General features: G+C 38.8%; 1 protein-coding gene across 1 annotated transcript in view; it reads left to right on the forward strand.

Annotated features, from left to right (window-relative positions):
• Nucleotides 1-1,590: 1,590 nt before the first annotated feature.
• The window catches only part of LOC137623661 (piezo-type mechanosensitive ion channel component 1-like), a 160,429-nt gene continuing 147,269 nt past the window's right edge, over nt 1,591-14,750 (forward strand). Inside the window, exons 1-4 of the mRNA XM_068354492.1 lie at nt 1,591-1,727; nt 4,249-4,314; nt 4,792-4,878; nt 14,521-14,695. Coding sequence (XP_068210593.1) covers nt 1,591-1,727; nt 4,249-4,314; nt 4,792-4,878; nt 14,521-14,695 — 465 coding nt within the window. The remainder of the gene's footprint in view (nt 1,728-4,248; nt 4,315-4,791; nt 4,879-14,520; nt 14,696-14,750) is intronic.

Here is a 14,750-nt window from a genome sequence, read left to right on the forward strand (position 1 = left end):
AACAACATCCTTCTTTTTGGAATTCTAAGTGTTGAATGGTTTCGTTGTGCTCTCGGTCTTTTTTATCTATCGTGGATTTATTTTGTCATGTCCGAAGCTCCATCTTCACACATTCCAATGTTAAGTACCATAGTTTGTTTTGACAGTATTTTATTGTACCGGGCTTGTGTTTTATATCCAGTATAGTCTGTTTTATTATTCCCGTCTGGCCTTTCATGGCGGCCATTGTTTGTTCACTTGTTTGGGAATTCATCTTTATCTGCCCGTTTAGTACTCTGTCACTTAGGTTCTTGGTTAAGTCCCTGGCCTTATGCCTTTAGAACCGTTATTATTTTTATTTTTATTTTTTTGTGTATTTATGCTCATGGTACTTTTTGCAAGTAAGTCCAGCCTACGATCGAGATAGCGATTTAGCTTTGTTTTTGTTTAGTAACCGCCCGAGGCGTTCGTCACTCGACTGTGCTATTTATTTTAGTTTTAACGGATGCTATTCTTCGATCGTAGTGTTATATGGATGTACATTTTTATTTTATACGTTTATAATAGTGTTTTGTGATTTTTAGTCCTGTTTTTGTGTCCAAGAGAGCGGGAGATTGGGGACCCCGTTTTCTGTTCGCAGTCACGAGTTACCCCTTTCTCTCGTTTTCTTTCTTAGCTCCGGTGGGGGAGCGGATTTCCCGTTTTCCGTTTTGTGCGTTCAGCGAGTTCTCCCTCCCTCACCTCTCCCCCTCTGGGTGGATGATAACTTACGAGTTATTTATTTTTCGTGACTTTTCAATTGTTAGCGTTATTTTGGTCCGTGTTTCGTCCTCTCCCCGTTACGGCTCGGGAGTAGTTATGAACGTTTTCCACTCCGCCTTGAGTTATACTCCGCCACGAGGGATTCTCAATAACTTTCGTTCTATTGTTATATTTATATTGTTTACTACATGGGACGGGCTTCATATTGGGGAACGTCAATATTGAGTTGGCTTCGAGGACAAAGCAATATGAACATTGAGGGCGGTTCATAGAAGTAATCATTATCTAATAAGATTTTAGAAATAATTGTTAATAATACAGTACCTCAATACATAGTTTTATTATTTTATTCTATTTTTTTTTAGATCCATTTTAATAAGGTTTTGACTTTAGTAATATATGGACTTTGTTTTTTATCACTTTGGTGATCTGAGAAATTTCTGTAGATTGTAAATTTAATCTTACTCCAAATTATATTACAAAATATAATTGATAATTCTTGCAACTATTTATAACTTAAAGTATCATTCAAACTAAGGTCCAGGGTGTAATAAATTTTATAGACTATTAATCTGAATTTAGTCCATGAAAAAAAAGTCAAATTCCAAATGGGAATTATTTTATAGTTTAATTTTGAAATATATTTTATAAATAGTTAAATATTGCTTTCATAGAAGCTCAGTGTTGTTATTTAGGTGTTAATATAAATTCTCAAAAGCTGCAGAGAATGTATATCTAAGTAAATTCTTCATGTATCAGCATGTCACATTCAGTATTATGGTGATAGAATTACTCTCCCCAAGTAAAATATGATGTTAAAACTCTCTTATTTCATTGGAATTTAGCGTAATGCCATTGCAAGAATCACCAGTATCACTAAGGAATGTCAACATTGCTGAGAAACAGTCTAAAGAAGATCTGAAAAAAGTTTTGAAATGTCAGAAGAGCGAAGTGCCTGATAAAGTGGCTGTTTCAGCCAAGCGCAGGTAAAGAAAGCTAGTAATGGGAAATGGTGGCTTACTTAGAAGACTAGTTTTATTAGTGTAAAAGTAGAATATCAAAATTTACACAGAATAGGACTTGTGTTAAATGAGAATGTGCTTCATTTTTGGAAGTTATCTTGTAATATATAAAGCTGGGAAAATCCTTCTACTGACCAGCCCTGCAAGAGTAAGAATTTCCACTGGGTGGTCTAATTAAACTACATAGAGTAATATCATCAAGTGTAATTCCATTACTTTTACCATAGATCTGTAACTATTTGATTACAATGACACAGAGCTAGACATTTTAGTGTCATATGTCAGATATGTAAAATATTATAAAATGATGGAAGCACAAAATGTATTCATACATAGGATTATTTAATTAAATTCACACAGTTTTCTATGACAGAGTCTCAAATTTCAAGCATCAGTATTGGGAATATCTGGCACTTCATTTCTGCTAAGATTAGCATCCATTAAAAGCATTAAAATTAGTGAGATAGTGTATTTTATTACATAAAAGGAGTAACAATAAAAAATTATTGGAATGATCCAAAAATAGGTAAAAAAGATTTCAAAAATACATTTTATTATTAAACAACTAGTAGTGTTAGGAAAGGGCAGTTTAGAAAACAGCTTAATATTGAAAAAATGTATGGAATTTATTCTATTGCATCTTTGCTTATATCTGTAAGTGGTGGTGGGTTGGAAAATATGAAGAAAAGCTTTTCTGGCTTTTTTATTGCTTTTGTAGCCATCCTTTAAGCTAGAGACTGCTTGATATCAAGATGGTGAGTGAAGAGTAGATGTTGACTTCCCTTTCTCTTTGATCCTGTTTTCTTGTGTTGTTTCAATCCCACTCCAGTTTTCATTGCTACTCTACTGTGCATATTTGTGCATTTTTCATCAATCAAGTTAGCTAACATAAGATTGTAGCTTTCAGTTTTTTTTTAATTATTGAATTTGATATTTCAATATGTTCTTAAAATGTTTCTTTTAAATATCATAGTGTATGATACATGTATTGTACATGCTTCTCTCAAGCATTATTTTATTTCCATTAATTTTGATTATTGTAATACCAAAAGTAAAGCTGGTTGGTTGGTTAGTTTAAGATTGCCTTACCTTATGTAAAGCACAGGCTCTTGCATTGGCAGCCCGTGAAAAAAGTTAGGCATTGCATAAGGCAGTGGTATAAGATTGAAGATACAGAATGCAATATAAGGTTCTTTCTTGCCCACTTTACTAAAATATACTGTATATATTAATAAGTTAGCCAAATGAATGGTCTGGTTAAATTACTTACTGAATATGATATCTGTAAATGAAAACAGTTACAATATACAGTACATGTATATGGAAAAATAAAATTATTGTACAAAATAAAATTAAGAATACTGTAGTCTTATATGATATCTATAAAAAGAACCACACAGTCATATTCAAAGATTTAAGAGATATAAAAAAAATACGTTAAAACTTATTGTACAGGACAAAACATAATACAGTACATACATTTAGTTACTAGGGTTGATTGATTTGTTTGCGTATGTAAATATTGTAACCTCTTTTCTTTTTTATAGTTTGGCATATATTTTGAATTTTCCTAACAGACTTCTCAAGTAGACTTTTGACACTTTACTTTTCAATACATGCCATGGAAATTTTTTATCAAATGGATTACCTTGGCATGATTGTTGATTTGATAATAATGATTTCTACAGTATATAAATTGATAAATTTATGCTTTATTCCCTGTTGCTAGTTTGAATATTACAATAAAGCTCCTGAATTACAGTACTGTATTCCCCTAAGTAAACTGCCAACACTTAACTCTTTCTGGAACATTTCTAAAAATGTCTCGCCAATCTGTATTAAGTCTTTTGGTAAATTCTCCTTTGTGAGAAAAAGTTTCAATTTGTGATCACAACTAAAGTACACGCCACAGGAAGCAGTGAGGCATTAGGTTGTCTCGAATTAGGAGTACAATATAAAGGCTTATTTATTTGTGATGTTTGGATAATGTACTGCAAATTATATTCAAATTACAATTTTCCTCACTGATTGGTAATTTGCCATTCAAATACATCTAAAATGCCTATCTTCATATTAAATATGCTTTGAATTAATATTCATTGAATTATGAATACCAGCACTAAAAAACCAATTACTTTACTGGTTTCAATACTATTAATCTTCTACAAGCATTGAGAATACATAGTAATTAATTTGTATCCAGATATATTTCCTATGGCCCCCAGTAGAGGAAATTGTAAAATTCTTAACGATATTGATATCTGAAACGATTCATAAATAAGGTACTGTACTGTGTATATAAAACTGTCATCTACCCAAACTCAGAATCTCATTTAGATTAGAAATATTTCCAGCAGACCTTTTTTGCTTTTGCTTATGAAATTTTATTTAAGGGGTACAGTATTTGCTTTTTATTTCTGAGATTTTGTTTGTGTGCTAATTGGTGGTGGAATAACATTTGCTTGTGTGCTAATTTTGCCTTCAGGTATGGAGGACAGGAACCTTTAGAGATACGAGTTGAAAAAGCAAGTGAGGACAAAACAGATGACAGGTAAGGCTTCTTCTCTTTTCCAACACAGGGAATTCTTTTGCATTTATATTGCTATGGAACTTTCCTTATACAGTAATTTTGAGGATCAGAGTTGCCTTTAATTTGCAAGCATGTTATTCAATTGCATATGTGACAATAGTTATATCCTCTACATTTAACTACATGGGGATAAGGAAAAAGTAGCGTTTTTGTATTAGAAATAGCATCCTATACAAAACCTAATAATAAGCATTATATCTCTGTGGAATTCATGTCCTTTCTTGTCCACGTGTAATGCCCCTAAATAGTCATAATTTAAGATTGTTTTCTTCAAATGTTCTGTTCTGTCATTCTTTGGGCTTATTCAAGATTTCTAAGTACTGTAATTATTAAACATATATTTGTGTGGTCACAACAAAAATAATTACAAAAGGAAAGTGGTCGTATCATAATATTATTGTTATGCTGTATCTCTCTCTATGAATTGTTTTACTCCAGTGTGGACTTTGTGGATTTACCAGAAGGAGGCGAAAAGGAATTCAAGAAGGAACAGCCCCCTTTGGTCAGACTCATGATTGCATGCTGGTGAGTTTGTCTTCAAGGATTGATGTGCTATTAAGTAAATGTTGTATTATACAAAATGAATGCAACATCGTTATGAAACTCTGTTGTTGTTTTATGACAAATAAATACACCTCCCTAAAATTTCTTCCCAAAGTAATTACAGTAATATCTTTTAGTATTACAGCCATTATTATTCAAGAAAAACTATAGGTGTAATTTTTGTGCGTATCTTGAACAGGCCTTTGTGCCATACCCTTCACAAGCAACTCTGTGAAAACCAACACTGCAGTTACCCCTGACAATGGTAAATTACATTTTTCAATATTTAACTTAGCCGGTGATTATAATAGCTGCAACTCTGTTGCTCGACAGAAAACTCTAAGGTAAAATTCGCCAGCGATCGCTACACAGGTTGCGGGTGTGCCCAACAGCGCCATCTGTCGTCCAGATACCCAGTACTCAATGTAAACAAAGAACTCAATTTTCTCTCTCTCGTGCTACCGACAAGACGTACTTATTCGCTGTTGCTAAACTGGATTTGTTTTCACAACTAATTGGTGAAGTACATTATTCTAGTTTTGAGCTTTCGCTGTGCTGGCTTTCTCTTCACAAATCCTTGAACTCTTTTTGATTACGGATTCTTTGTTGATGACTTTTTGATAGTTTTTGAATTCCCCTTTGACCAATTCAAAATGGCTGACCCTTCACAAGTCCCAAAATTTAGGAAGTGCAATGCTAGGGACTGTTCAAGGCGTCTTCCGAAGGCCTCTATCGACCCTCACACTGTTTGTTCCAATTGTCGGGATAAAACCTGTCAATTGGAAGATCGATGTGAGGAGTGCATTGGGCTTTCGGAATTCGATTTTATCGAATTCCAAAAGTATACACGTAGGCTAGAGAGAGATAGAGTTAGGAGAAGTTCCTCTCGTTCTATTGACATTTCCTCTCCTCATGCCCCACAACCTATTCCTTCCCCTGTAGTGGTTGCTCCTAATCCCCTTCTGGCACTCAGGAACCTTCGATGGCTGATATGATGCGTGCCATCCAAGCTCTGGGTGAGAGAGTTGAGTCCCTGGCTAGGGACCGTAATCAGCTCATGGCGGATGTGAAGGAGCTGAAGTGTAAAAGTGCAGTGGGAAGTGTTAAAGTGAGTGATAGTGTTGTGGATAGTGTTGCGCTTGAGGGTTCGTCTGTTCGTGCCTGTCGTCCTCCTAGTCTGGGACCTCTTGCAAGCTCCCAAGTCCAGGGGAGAAGCAATGTCGTACGACAAATTGGTTGAGAGGCTTTAATCAGCGAACAGACGTTCCCTCCGTGGTATCGGGCGTATCTACCCAAGATCGCCCCTGCCTAACAAAGACGAGAGAGCCCATTTATACCTCGTCTTCGGAAGGTGTTTCTCGCAAGAAACAATGGACCAAGGTCTCACGACCGTTAAAACGCAAGTCGGTCCCTTCCGCACAAGTCCAACGGCCCAGCTGTAGCCACTGGGTCAGTTCGGACTCGCTGCAGTCATCCGATGACTGCTCACCTCCTAAGAGAGGCAAAGCGGTACCGCTTCAGACAGTTACACCGTCTGTCGCCGCACCTGCTCCTGTAGACCCTAAGTGGTCTTTACTGCAAGACATGCAGTCTCAGCTAACGTCGCTTATGCAGGACTTTCGTGCGGAGAAGGTTGCTGCCGCACCAGCTAGTGCAGCTCCTTGCCTACAACCACCCACACGATTGGTTGTGCGTCCTGGGGACGCTGAGGTAACCTTCTCACGCACTCCAGTTGAGAGAGTTCCGCCACCCATGCGTTCCAGTGTGATCTGCCAGCCGCATGTTGACGTTCAGCGACGCACGGAGGTATCCGTTGACGTTCGTGAGGTTCAACAACCGTCAGAGTTGTTTTGTTTTGACGCGGTGCGTCAACCTCCGCAACCCAGTGTGGTTGCCACTACTCACCCACATCAGTCTAGACAGTCTGGAGTAGACGCTGTGCGTCCCCGCGCTGCTATGGTTGTTGCCAGCTCACAGACTGGGCAGCAGATCCATGACGTTGCGTCCGGCTCAGTCACGCATGCACCCGTGCGACCGGACTCAGCTAACCAGCCGTTACCCACTCCGTTGCCGTTCCCTCATCAGTTCTCGGATGAGGGACTTTCTGATGATGATGGTGCTGCACACGTAGATGAACCGCATTCAGAACTGGACGAGCCTAAGTCTACGCAACCCTCTTTGGACTTTAGGAAAGTTTTGGCCCTGTTCAAAGAGATGTTTCCGGACCAGTTTGTGTCTGTGGCTCCGCGCTCTCCTCCGTCAGAGTTTGTGTTAGGCATGCCGTCAACCACTCCTGCCTTTACTAGACTCGTCCTCGTACGCTCGTCCAAGAGAGCTTTACGAGTGATAGGAGAATGGCTGCAGTCCAAAAAGAGTTTAGGGAAGACAGCCTTTACGTTTCCCCCTGCTAGACTCTCTTCTAGATCGAGCGTCTGGTATGCCACGGGAGAAGTTCTCGGCTTGGGAGTTCCTGCCTCTGCCCAGGGCGACTTCTCAAGTCTTGTAGACTCTCCCCGCCGCCTAGCCATGAGACGCTCAAAGATATGTTGGTCATCTTCGGACCTGGACCACCTTTTGAAAGGTATATTTAGAGCCTTCGAGGTTTTTAACTTTTTAGACTGGTGTCTAGGAGCTCTAAGCAGAAAGATCTCTCCGACAGAGAAGGAGACTTCCTTGCTCATTATGTCCTGCATGGACAAGGCCGTACGTGATGGGTCTAATGAGCTTGCTGCATCTTTTGTGTCCGGAGTCCTTAAGAAGCGTGAGAACCTATGCTCATTCCTTTCAGCTGGAGTTACACCATGCCAGAGATCCGAACTTCTGTTTGCTCCTCTTTCCAAATGCCTTTTTCCAGAGGACCTGATTAAGGAGATTGCCGCTTCTTTGATACAGAAGGATACTCACGATCTTGTTGCGTCCTCTGCTCGCAAAGCCACCCCTTTGCCTACCTTGTCAGCTAGACCAAGGATGGACACTCCAGCGTCCCGTTTTATTCCGCCCTTTCGTGGCAGAGCCTCCAGCAGAGGAGGTGCTCGTGCCGAAGGGAGACGTGGAAAGAAGAAAGGAACCAAGTCCTTTAAGGGCAGAGTCTGACTGCCAGCTTCTTCAGACAGCAGTGGGAGCCAGACTCAAGAACTTCTGGCAGACCTGGGAAAAGAGAGGCGCAGATGCACAATCTGTGAAGTTGCTCAGAGAGGGGTACAAGATCCCGTTTGTACGAAAACCCCCTCTAGCAACGTCTCCCATCGATCTCTCTCCCAGGTACAGAGAGGAAGACAAGAGACGAGCATTGAAACAGGAAGTGTCTCTCTTACTAAAGAAGGGAGCGGTAGTCAAAGTCCTGGACCATCAAACCCCGGGATTCTACAACCGTCTCTTCTTGGTGTCAAAGAAGACAGGAGGGTGGAGGCCGGTGCTAGACGTCAGTGCGCCGAATGTCTTTGTCACAAAGCAGATGTTCTCCATGGAGACCACAAAGTCGGTTCTAGCAGCGGTCAGAAGGGAAGACTGGATGGTCTCGTTAGACCTAAGGGACGCCTACTTCCACGTCCCCATCCACCCGGACTCCCAACCTTTTCTGAGATTCGTTTACGAAAAGGTTGTCTACCAGTTTCAAGCCCTGTGCTTTGGCCTAAGCACAGCTCCTCTTGTGTTTACGAGGCTGATGAGGAATGTAGCCAAATTCCTTCATTTAGCGGACATCCGAGCCTCCCTCTATTTGGACGACTGGCTTCTCAGAGCTTCTTCCAGTCGTCGCTGTCTGAAGGATCTAAAGTGGACTCTAGATCTGACCAAGGAATTGGGTCTCCTTGTCAATATGGAAAAGTCACAAGTGGTCCCATCCCAAACTATTGTATATTTAGGGATGGAGATTCACAGTCTAGCTTTTCGGGCTTTTCCGTCGGCCCCCAGAACAAGCCAAGCCCAGTTATGCATCCAGAACATGCTGAAGAAGGAACGATGTTCAGTCAGGAAGTGGATGAGTCTGATAGGGACGCTATCATCCCTGGAACAGTTCGTGTCATTAGGAAGACTACACCTCCGTCCTCTTCAATATCACCTAGCATTTCACTGGAAAAAGGACAAGGCGCTAGAAGCGATCTCGATCCCCATTTCCGAGAAGATGAAGTCTTGCCTGACATGGTGGAAGGACAGTATCAGCCTCAGAGAGGGTCTGCCCCTGGCTGTTCAGACTCCCAACCACGTTCTCTTCTCGGACGCATCGGAGGTAGGCTGGGGCGCGACATTAGACGGTCGGGAATGCTCGGGAATATGGAACTCGAGTCAAAGGACAATGCATATCAACTGCAAGGAGCTACTGGCAGTACATCTGACCTTGAAAAGCTTCAAGTCTCTCCTTCAAGGCAAAGTGGTGGAGGTGAACTCGGACAACACCACGGCTTTGGCGTACATCTCCAAGCAAGGAGGGACCCACTCACTGACGTTGTACGAGATCGCAAGGGACCTCCTCACCTGGTCAAAAGGTCTAAACATTTCGCTAGTAACGAGGTTCATCCAAGGCAACTTGAATGTCATGGCAGATTGTCTCAGTCGGAAGGGACAAATCATTCCAACAGAATGGACCCTCCACAAGGATGTATGCAAGAGACTTTGGGCCACCTGGGGCCAGCCAACCATAGATCTCTTCGCAACCTCGATGACCAAGAGGCTCCCAATATTTTGCTCACCAATCCCGGACCCAGCAGCAGTTCATATAGATGCCTTTCTCCTAGATTGGTCACATCTAGACCTATATGCATTCCCTCCGTTCAAGATTGTCAACAAGGTACTGCAGAAGTTCGCCTCTCACGAAGGGACAAGGTTGACGCTAGTTGCTCCCCTCTGGCCCGCGAGAGAATGGTTCACCGAGGTACTTCGATGGCTAGTAGACTTTCCCAGAACTCTTCCTCTAAGGGTGGACCTTCTACGTCAGCCACACGTAAAGAAGGTACACCAAGGCCTCCACGCTCTTCGTCTGACTGCCTTCAGACTATCGAAAGACTCTCGAGAGCTAGAGGCTTTTCGAAGGAGGCAGCCAGAGCGATTGCTAGAGCAAGGAGAACATCCACCCTTAGAGTCTACCAATCGAAGTGGGAAGTCTTCCGAAACTGGTGCAAGTCAGTATCTGTATCCTCGACCAGTACCTCTGTAACTCAAATAGCTGACTTCCTCTTATACCTGAGGAAAGAACGATCTCTTTCAGCTCCCACTATCAAGGGTTACAGAAGTATGTTGGCATCAGTCTTCCGTCACAGAGGCTTAGATCTTTCCAACAATAAAGATCTACAGGACCTCCTTAAGTCTTTTGAGACCACGAAGGAGCGTCGTTTGGTTACACCTGGTTGGAATTTAGACGTGGTACTAAGATTCCTCATGTCAGACAGGTTCGAGCCGCTACAATCAGCCTCCCTAAAAGATCTCACCTTAAAGACACTTTTCCTGGTATGCTTAGCCACAGCTAAAAGAGTCAGTGAGATTCATGCCTTCAGCAAGAACATCGGATTTTCATCTGAAACGGCTACATGTTCTCTACAACTTTGTTTTCTAGCCAAAAACGAGCTGCCTTCTCGACCTTGGCCGAAATCGTTCGATATTCCAAGCTTATCGAATATGGTTGGAAATGAACTAGAAAGAGTCTTATGCCCTGTGAGAGCTCTTAAGTTCTATTTAAAACGAACTAAACCTTTACGAGGCCTGTCTGAAGCTTTATGGTGTTCAGTTAAGAAACCATCTTTGCCTATGTCAAAGAATGCTTTATCCTATTTTATCAGACTGTTAATACGAGAAGCTCATTCCCATCTGAGTGAGGAAGACCAAGCTTTGCTGAAGGTAAGGACACACGAAGTTAGAGCTGTCGCAACTTCCGTGGCCTTTAAACAAAGTAGATCTCTGCGAAGTATAATGGACGCAACCTATTGGAGAAGCAAGTCAGTGTTCGCGTCTTTTTATCTTAAGGATGTCCAGTCTCTTTACGAGGACTGCTACACTCTGGGACCATTCGTAGCAGCGAGTGCAGTAGTGGGTGAGGGCTCAACCACTACAATTCCCTAATTCCATAACCTTTTTAATCTTTCTCTTGAAATGTTTTTATTGTTGTTTTTGGGTTGTCCGGAAGGCTAAGAAGCCTTTCGCATCCTGGTTGATTTGGCGGGTGGTCAAAGTCATTTCTTGAGAAGCGCCTAGATTAGGGGTTTTGATGAGGTCCTGTTGTATGGGTTGCAGCCCTTGATACTTCAGATCCTAGGGGTCGATCAGCATCCTAAGAGGATCGCGAGGCTCCGTAAGGAAGACGTACTTAAAAAAGCAGAGTAATTGTTCAAGTCGACTTCCTTACCAGCTACCTATTTATTTTGTTTTTGTTATTTTGATAACTTCTAAAATGAAATAAAAATTCTTAGCTCATAATAATGTAAACATATTTTGCTGGTCTCTACCCACCCCCCTGGGTGTGAATCAGCTATTATAATCACCGGCTAAGTTAAATATTGAAAAATGTTATTTTGATAATAAAATAAATTTTTGAATATACTTACCCGGTGATTATAAATTAAAGGACCCTCCCTTCCTCCCCAATAGAGACGCAGTGGAACGAGGAGAAAATTGAGTTCTTTGTTTACATTGAGTACTGGGTATCTGGACGACAGATGGCGCTGTTGGGCACACCCGCAACCTGTGTAGCGATCGCTGGCGAATTTTACCTTAGAGTTTTCTGTCGAGCAACAGAGTTGCAGCTATTATAATCACCGGGTAAGTATATTCAAAAATTTATTTTATTATCAAAATAACATTTCATAAAAGTGCAGGTTATTTGAGATCAACTACCAAAGCTAATTTTATTCCACATTGCTTTGATGCAAAGTAGTGCTATACTTATTTGGATTAATTTTTTTATTTGTATGAAAAGTGTTATTTGGTATATAGTACTTTAGCTATCTCTTCCATTCTTTCAGGTTAGTCACACTATTCAAATTAGCATAACTAATTTTAGTTTAATGTACAGAACTAATATTAAGGAAGTTTGTGCATTATGTGGATAGATCACAACTTAATACGGAAGGGTTTCTATACTTGACTTGTCTGACTTTTAAATAATCTTACATGTGATAAGTTTCCATTCAACATTCATATACTGAGGGTATTTTACATTGAATATAATTAAGACTTGTCATTATAATAAAATCTTTGATGACCATTCAGAAGGTTAGTAATCTATCCCACTGTTTTGGACTACTTCCCCTTAGTGTTTAAGAAAATGTACAGTAAAACCTCCTTTTATGTAGTAATAAAATTTCGAGTCCCTCTGCCCCTTCTTGGTGTCAGAATTCTGTATAGAATAGGCGATAAATTCTAAGGATTTTTTTTTTTACTTGTTACTACTGGTATTCACTTGAGAACTGTAATTGTATTTTAAATGTAAAATACACTACAACAGTATGTACATAATGCAATAATGATAATGATATAGTACAGTGATTTTAAGTCTTATACTGGTTATATTAATATCCCTATCTCTCTCATACATGCGTACTGTATGCCTTTTACCATTCTATACTACACTAAACTGCTAAGTATAAGATATACACATGTATACGGTATATTGCTGTAGTAATATCATACTGTCTAGTATGTTAGTAATAGTAATAGTAAAACAGCATTGAAATATTAAATACACAATAACTATATCACCAATACTTGCAAACCACTGTACATGATACTGTACTCATACTGAATAAAGACAACACCAATGAAAATTATTAAAAGGTGTTGTAAATACATACTGTATAGGTATGTGTAATATTTGATAAAAAAAATACATGATAAAATTTTTTATATGTGATCTCATATTATTATTATTATTATTATTATTATTATTATTATTATTAAAAGGAGGAGATTAACCAGTCCTGATATGAAATTATTCAAATGTTCTCTCTCTCTCTTTTTATTTCATCATAAGCTTGAGTAATTTTCTTTTAAATAAAGTCCTATATGATATTTCATATTGAAAAATAATAATATTAGAATTTATATTAAATTTCAGATATGAATACTTTCTTTTGTAAACAAAAATGGGCACTTTTTCAACCAAAGCTCTTTAAAGGCATAAAGAAATTATATCGTAATATATATTCCACTCTGTTTCAAATTCTTTTTTCATATTTGCAATAAATCTAAATACCAATGTACTCATATCTTTAAAGCTAAAGTTCCCAAGCTGGAGCTTGACCACTGACCACAACTGATCCAACAAACACTAGCACTTGCACGCACAAATCTCTAGTTTAACGTATACGTTTATTCTCTCTCTCTCTCTCTCTCTCTCTCTCTCTCTCTCTCTCTCTCTCTCTCTCTCTCTCTCTCTCTAAAATGAAGAAAGACAATTTAATTGTTAAAATTGTATCATGTTTGATTTGTTTTCTTATGTGATTCTAGATTAAAAAGATTATAAAGTTAGAATTTATGTAAAATATCTTATTTCATAACTATCCTATTTGCTTGGGTAAATTTGTATCCTTTTTTAGAAGCAAGCTTCTTTAACTATAGCACAAAATGAAAACATTAAATACATTCAACTCTACTCATATTTTTTAATTTTAATAGAAAAAAAAAATATATGATTTTCTTTGCCTTTAAAATCAGAATTCTTTAGAGGTTTGTTTGTTTCTTTTTTCTAACATTTTTCTAGCCCTGTACAATTTTCTAAATTGGTATCAAATGTTCACCTTTATAAAAGCAAATTTGTGGTTACCAAATTCGCGGTTAAGGTGAGACTGTACTGAAGAACTCTACTTGTCTCCTCTTTTACAACAAAAGTTCATAATAGATAAAGGCCACCAGCTATGATTATCAGATGATTGATAATTTCATACCAAAGAGAGAAGCTGTTGCAAGAAATGAGAAAACAAATCAACAACTATAATAAAATGTGAATAGACTCTGTTAAGAAGCCAATAAAAAGGTCTCTGTTACACTAAAAGCTTGTTCGGTCACTTGGAAAATAGGATAGCAACTCTCCCATGCTTTAGACACTAGATGAATTAGTACTAATATTTGGGAAGCTATGCAATCCATAACTTCCTCTGATAGGGTTGATACTAAGTATGACTAACATGAAGCCAACATTATGCAAATGAGTTCAAACTATAGGTGTGTGGACCTAATGTGAGTATTTTAACTTGAAAAATATAACATTTGCTTTAAGTAAGGACTAAGTAATTAATATAAAAACATAGACCACAGTACATCAGTACCAAAAGCATATGTAAGGAATAATAAAAGAAATATTATGATGGCTCATATGACTTGTGTATTGTGTAGTATTTTTGCCTTATTGTATGCAAAGAATGATATATGATATCTATTTTATCTATAGTATATATAGTAATGCAAATCCTGTGGATATCAAGCAATGTTGTATTATGAGTACATAAAGCACTAACATATCTCTTAAAATTAAATGTACTTATACACATTTACTTGTCATGGCACTAGTGCTTGGAATTTATTGAAGCATGAAAGCATAGACATGTTAAGGCCAATCATTTTGGTTATGTATTACCAGAATACAGTACAGTATATGGTGTGATGTTTTATTTCATCATTGATGCATTGTTTTACTTTTAGGTATGCTATCTTGTCAAGATCAGAGTTGGTGTCGTACATAATGATCTTTGTCAACCAAATAAAGTCTGCCAGTGTGCTGTCTTTACCTCTGCCTCTTATGGTCTTCCTCTGGGGGTCTTTGAGCATCCCAAGACCCACTAAAACATTTTGGATTTCAGTAATAGCGTATACAGAGGTAAGTCACCGATTGTGTTATTTTGGCCTCGAGTTGCTTCAATATTTTTCGCCAC

This window comes from Palaemon carinicauda, chromosome 30, assembly GCF_036898095.1.
Source record: "Palaemon carinicauda isolate YSFRI2023 chromosome 30, ASM3689809v2, whole genome shotgun sequence".
In the NCBI taxonomy this organism is placed as follows: domain Eukaryota; kingdom Metazoa; phylum Arthropoda; class Malacostraca; order Decapoda; family Palaemonidae; genus Palaemon; species Palaemon carinicauda.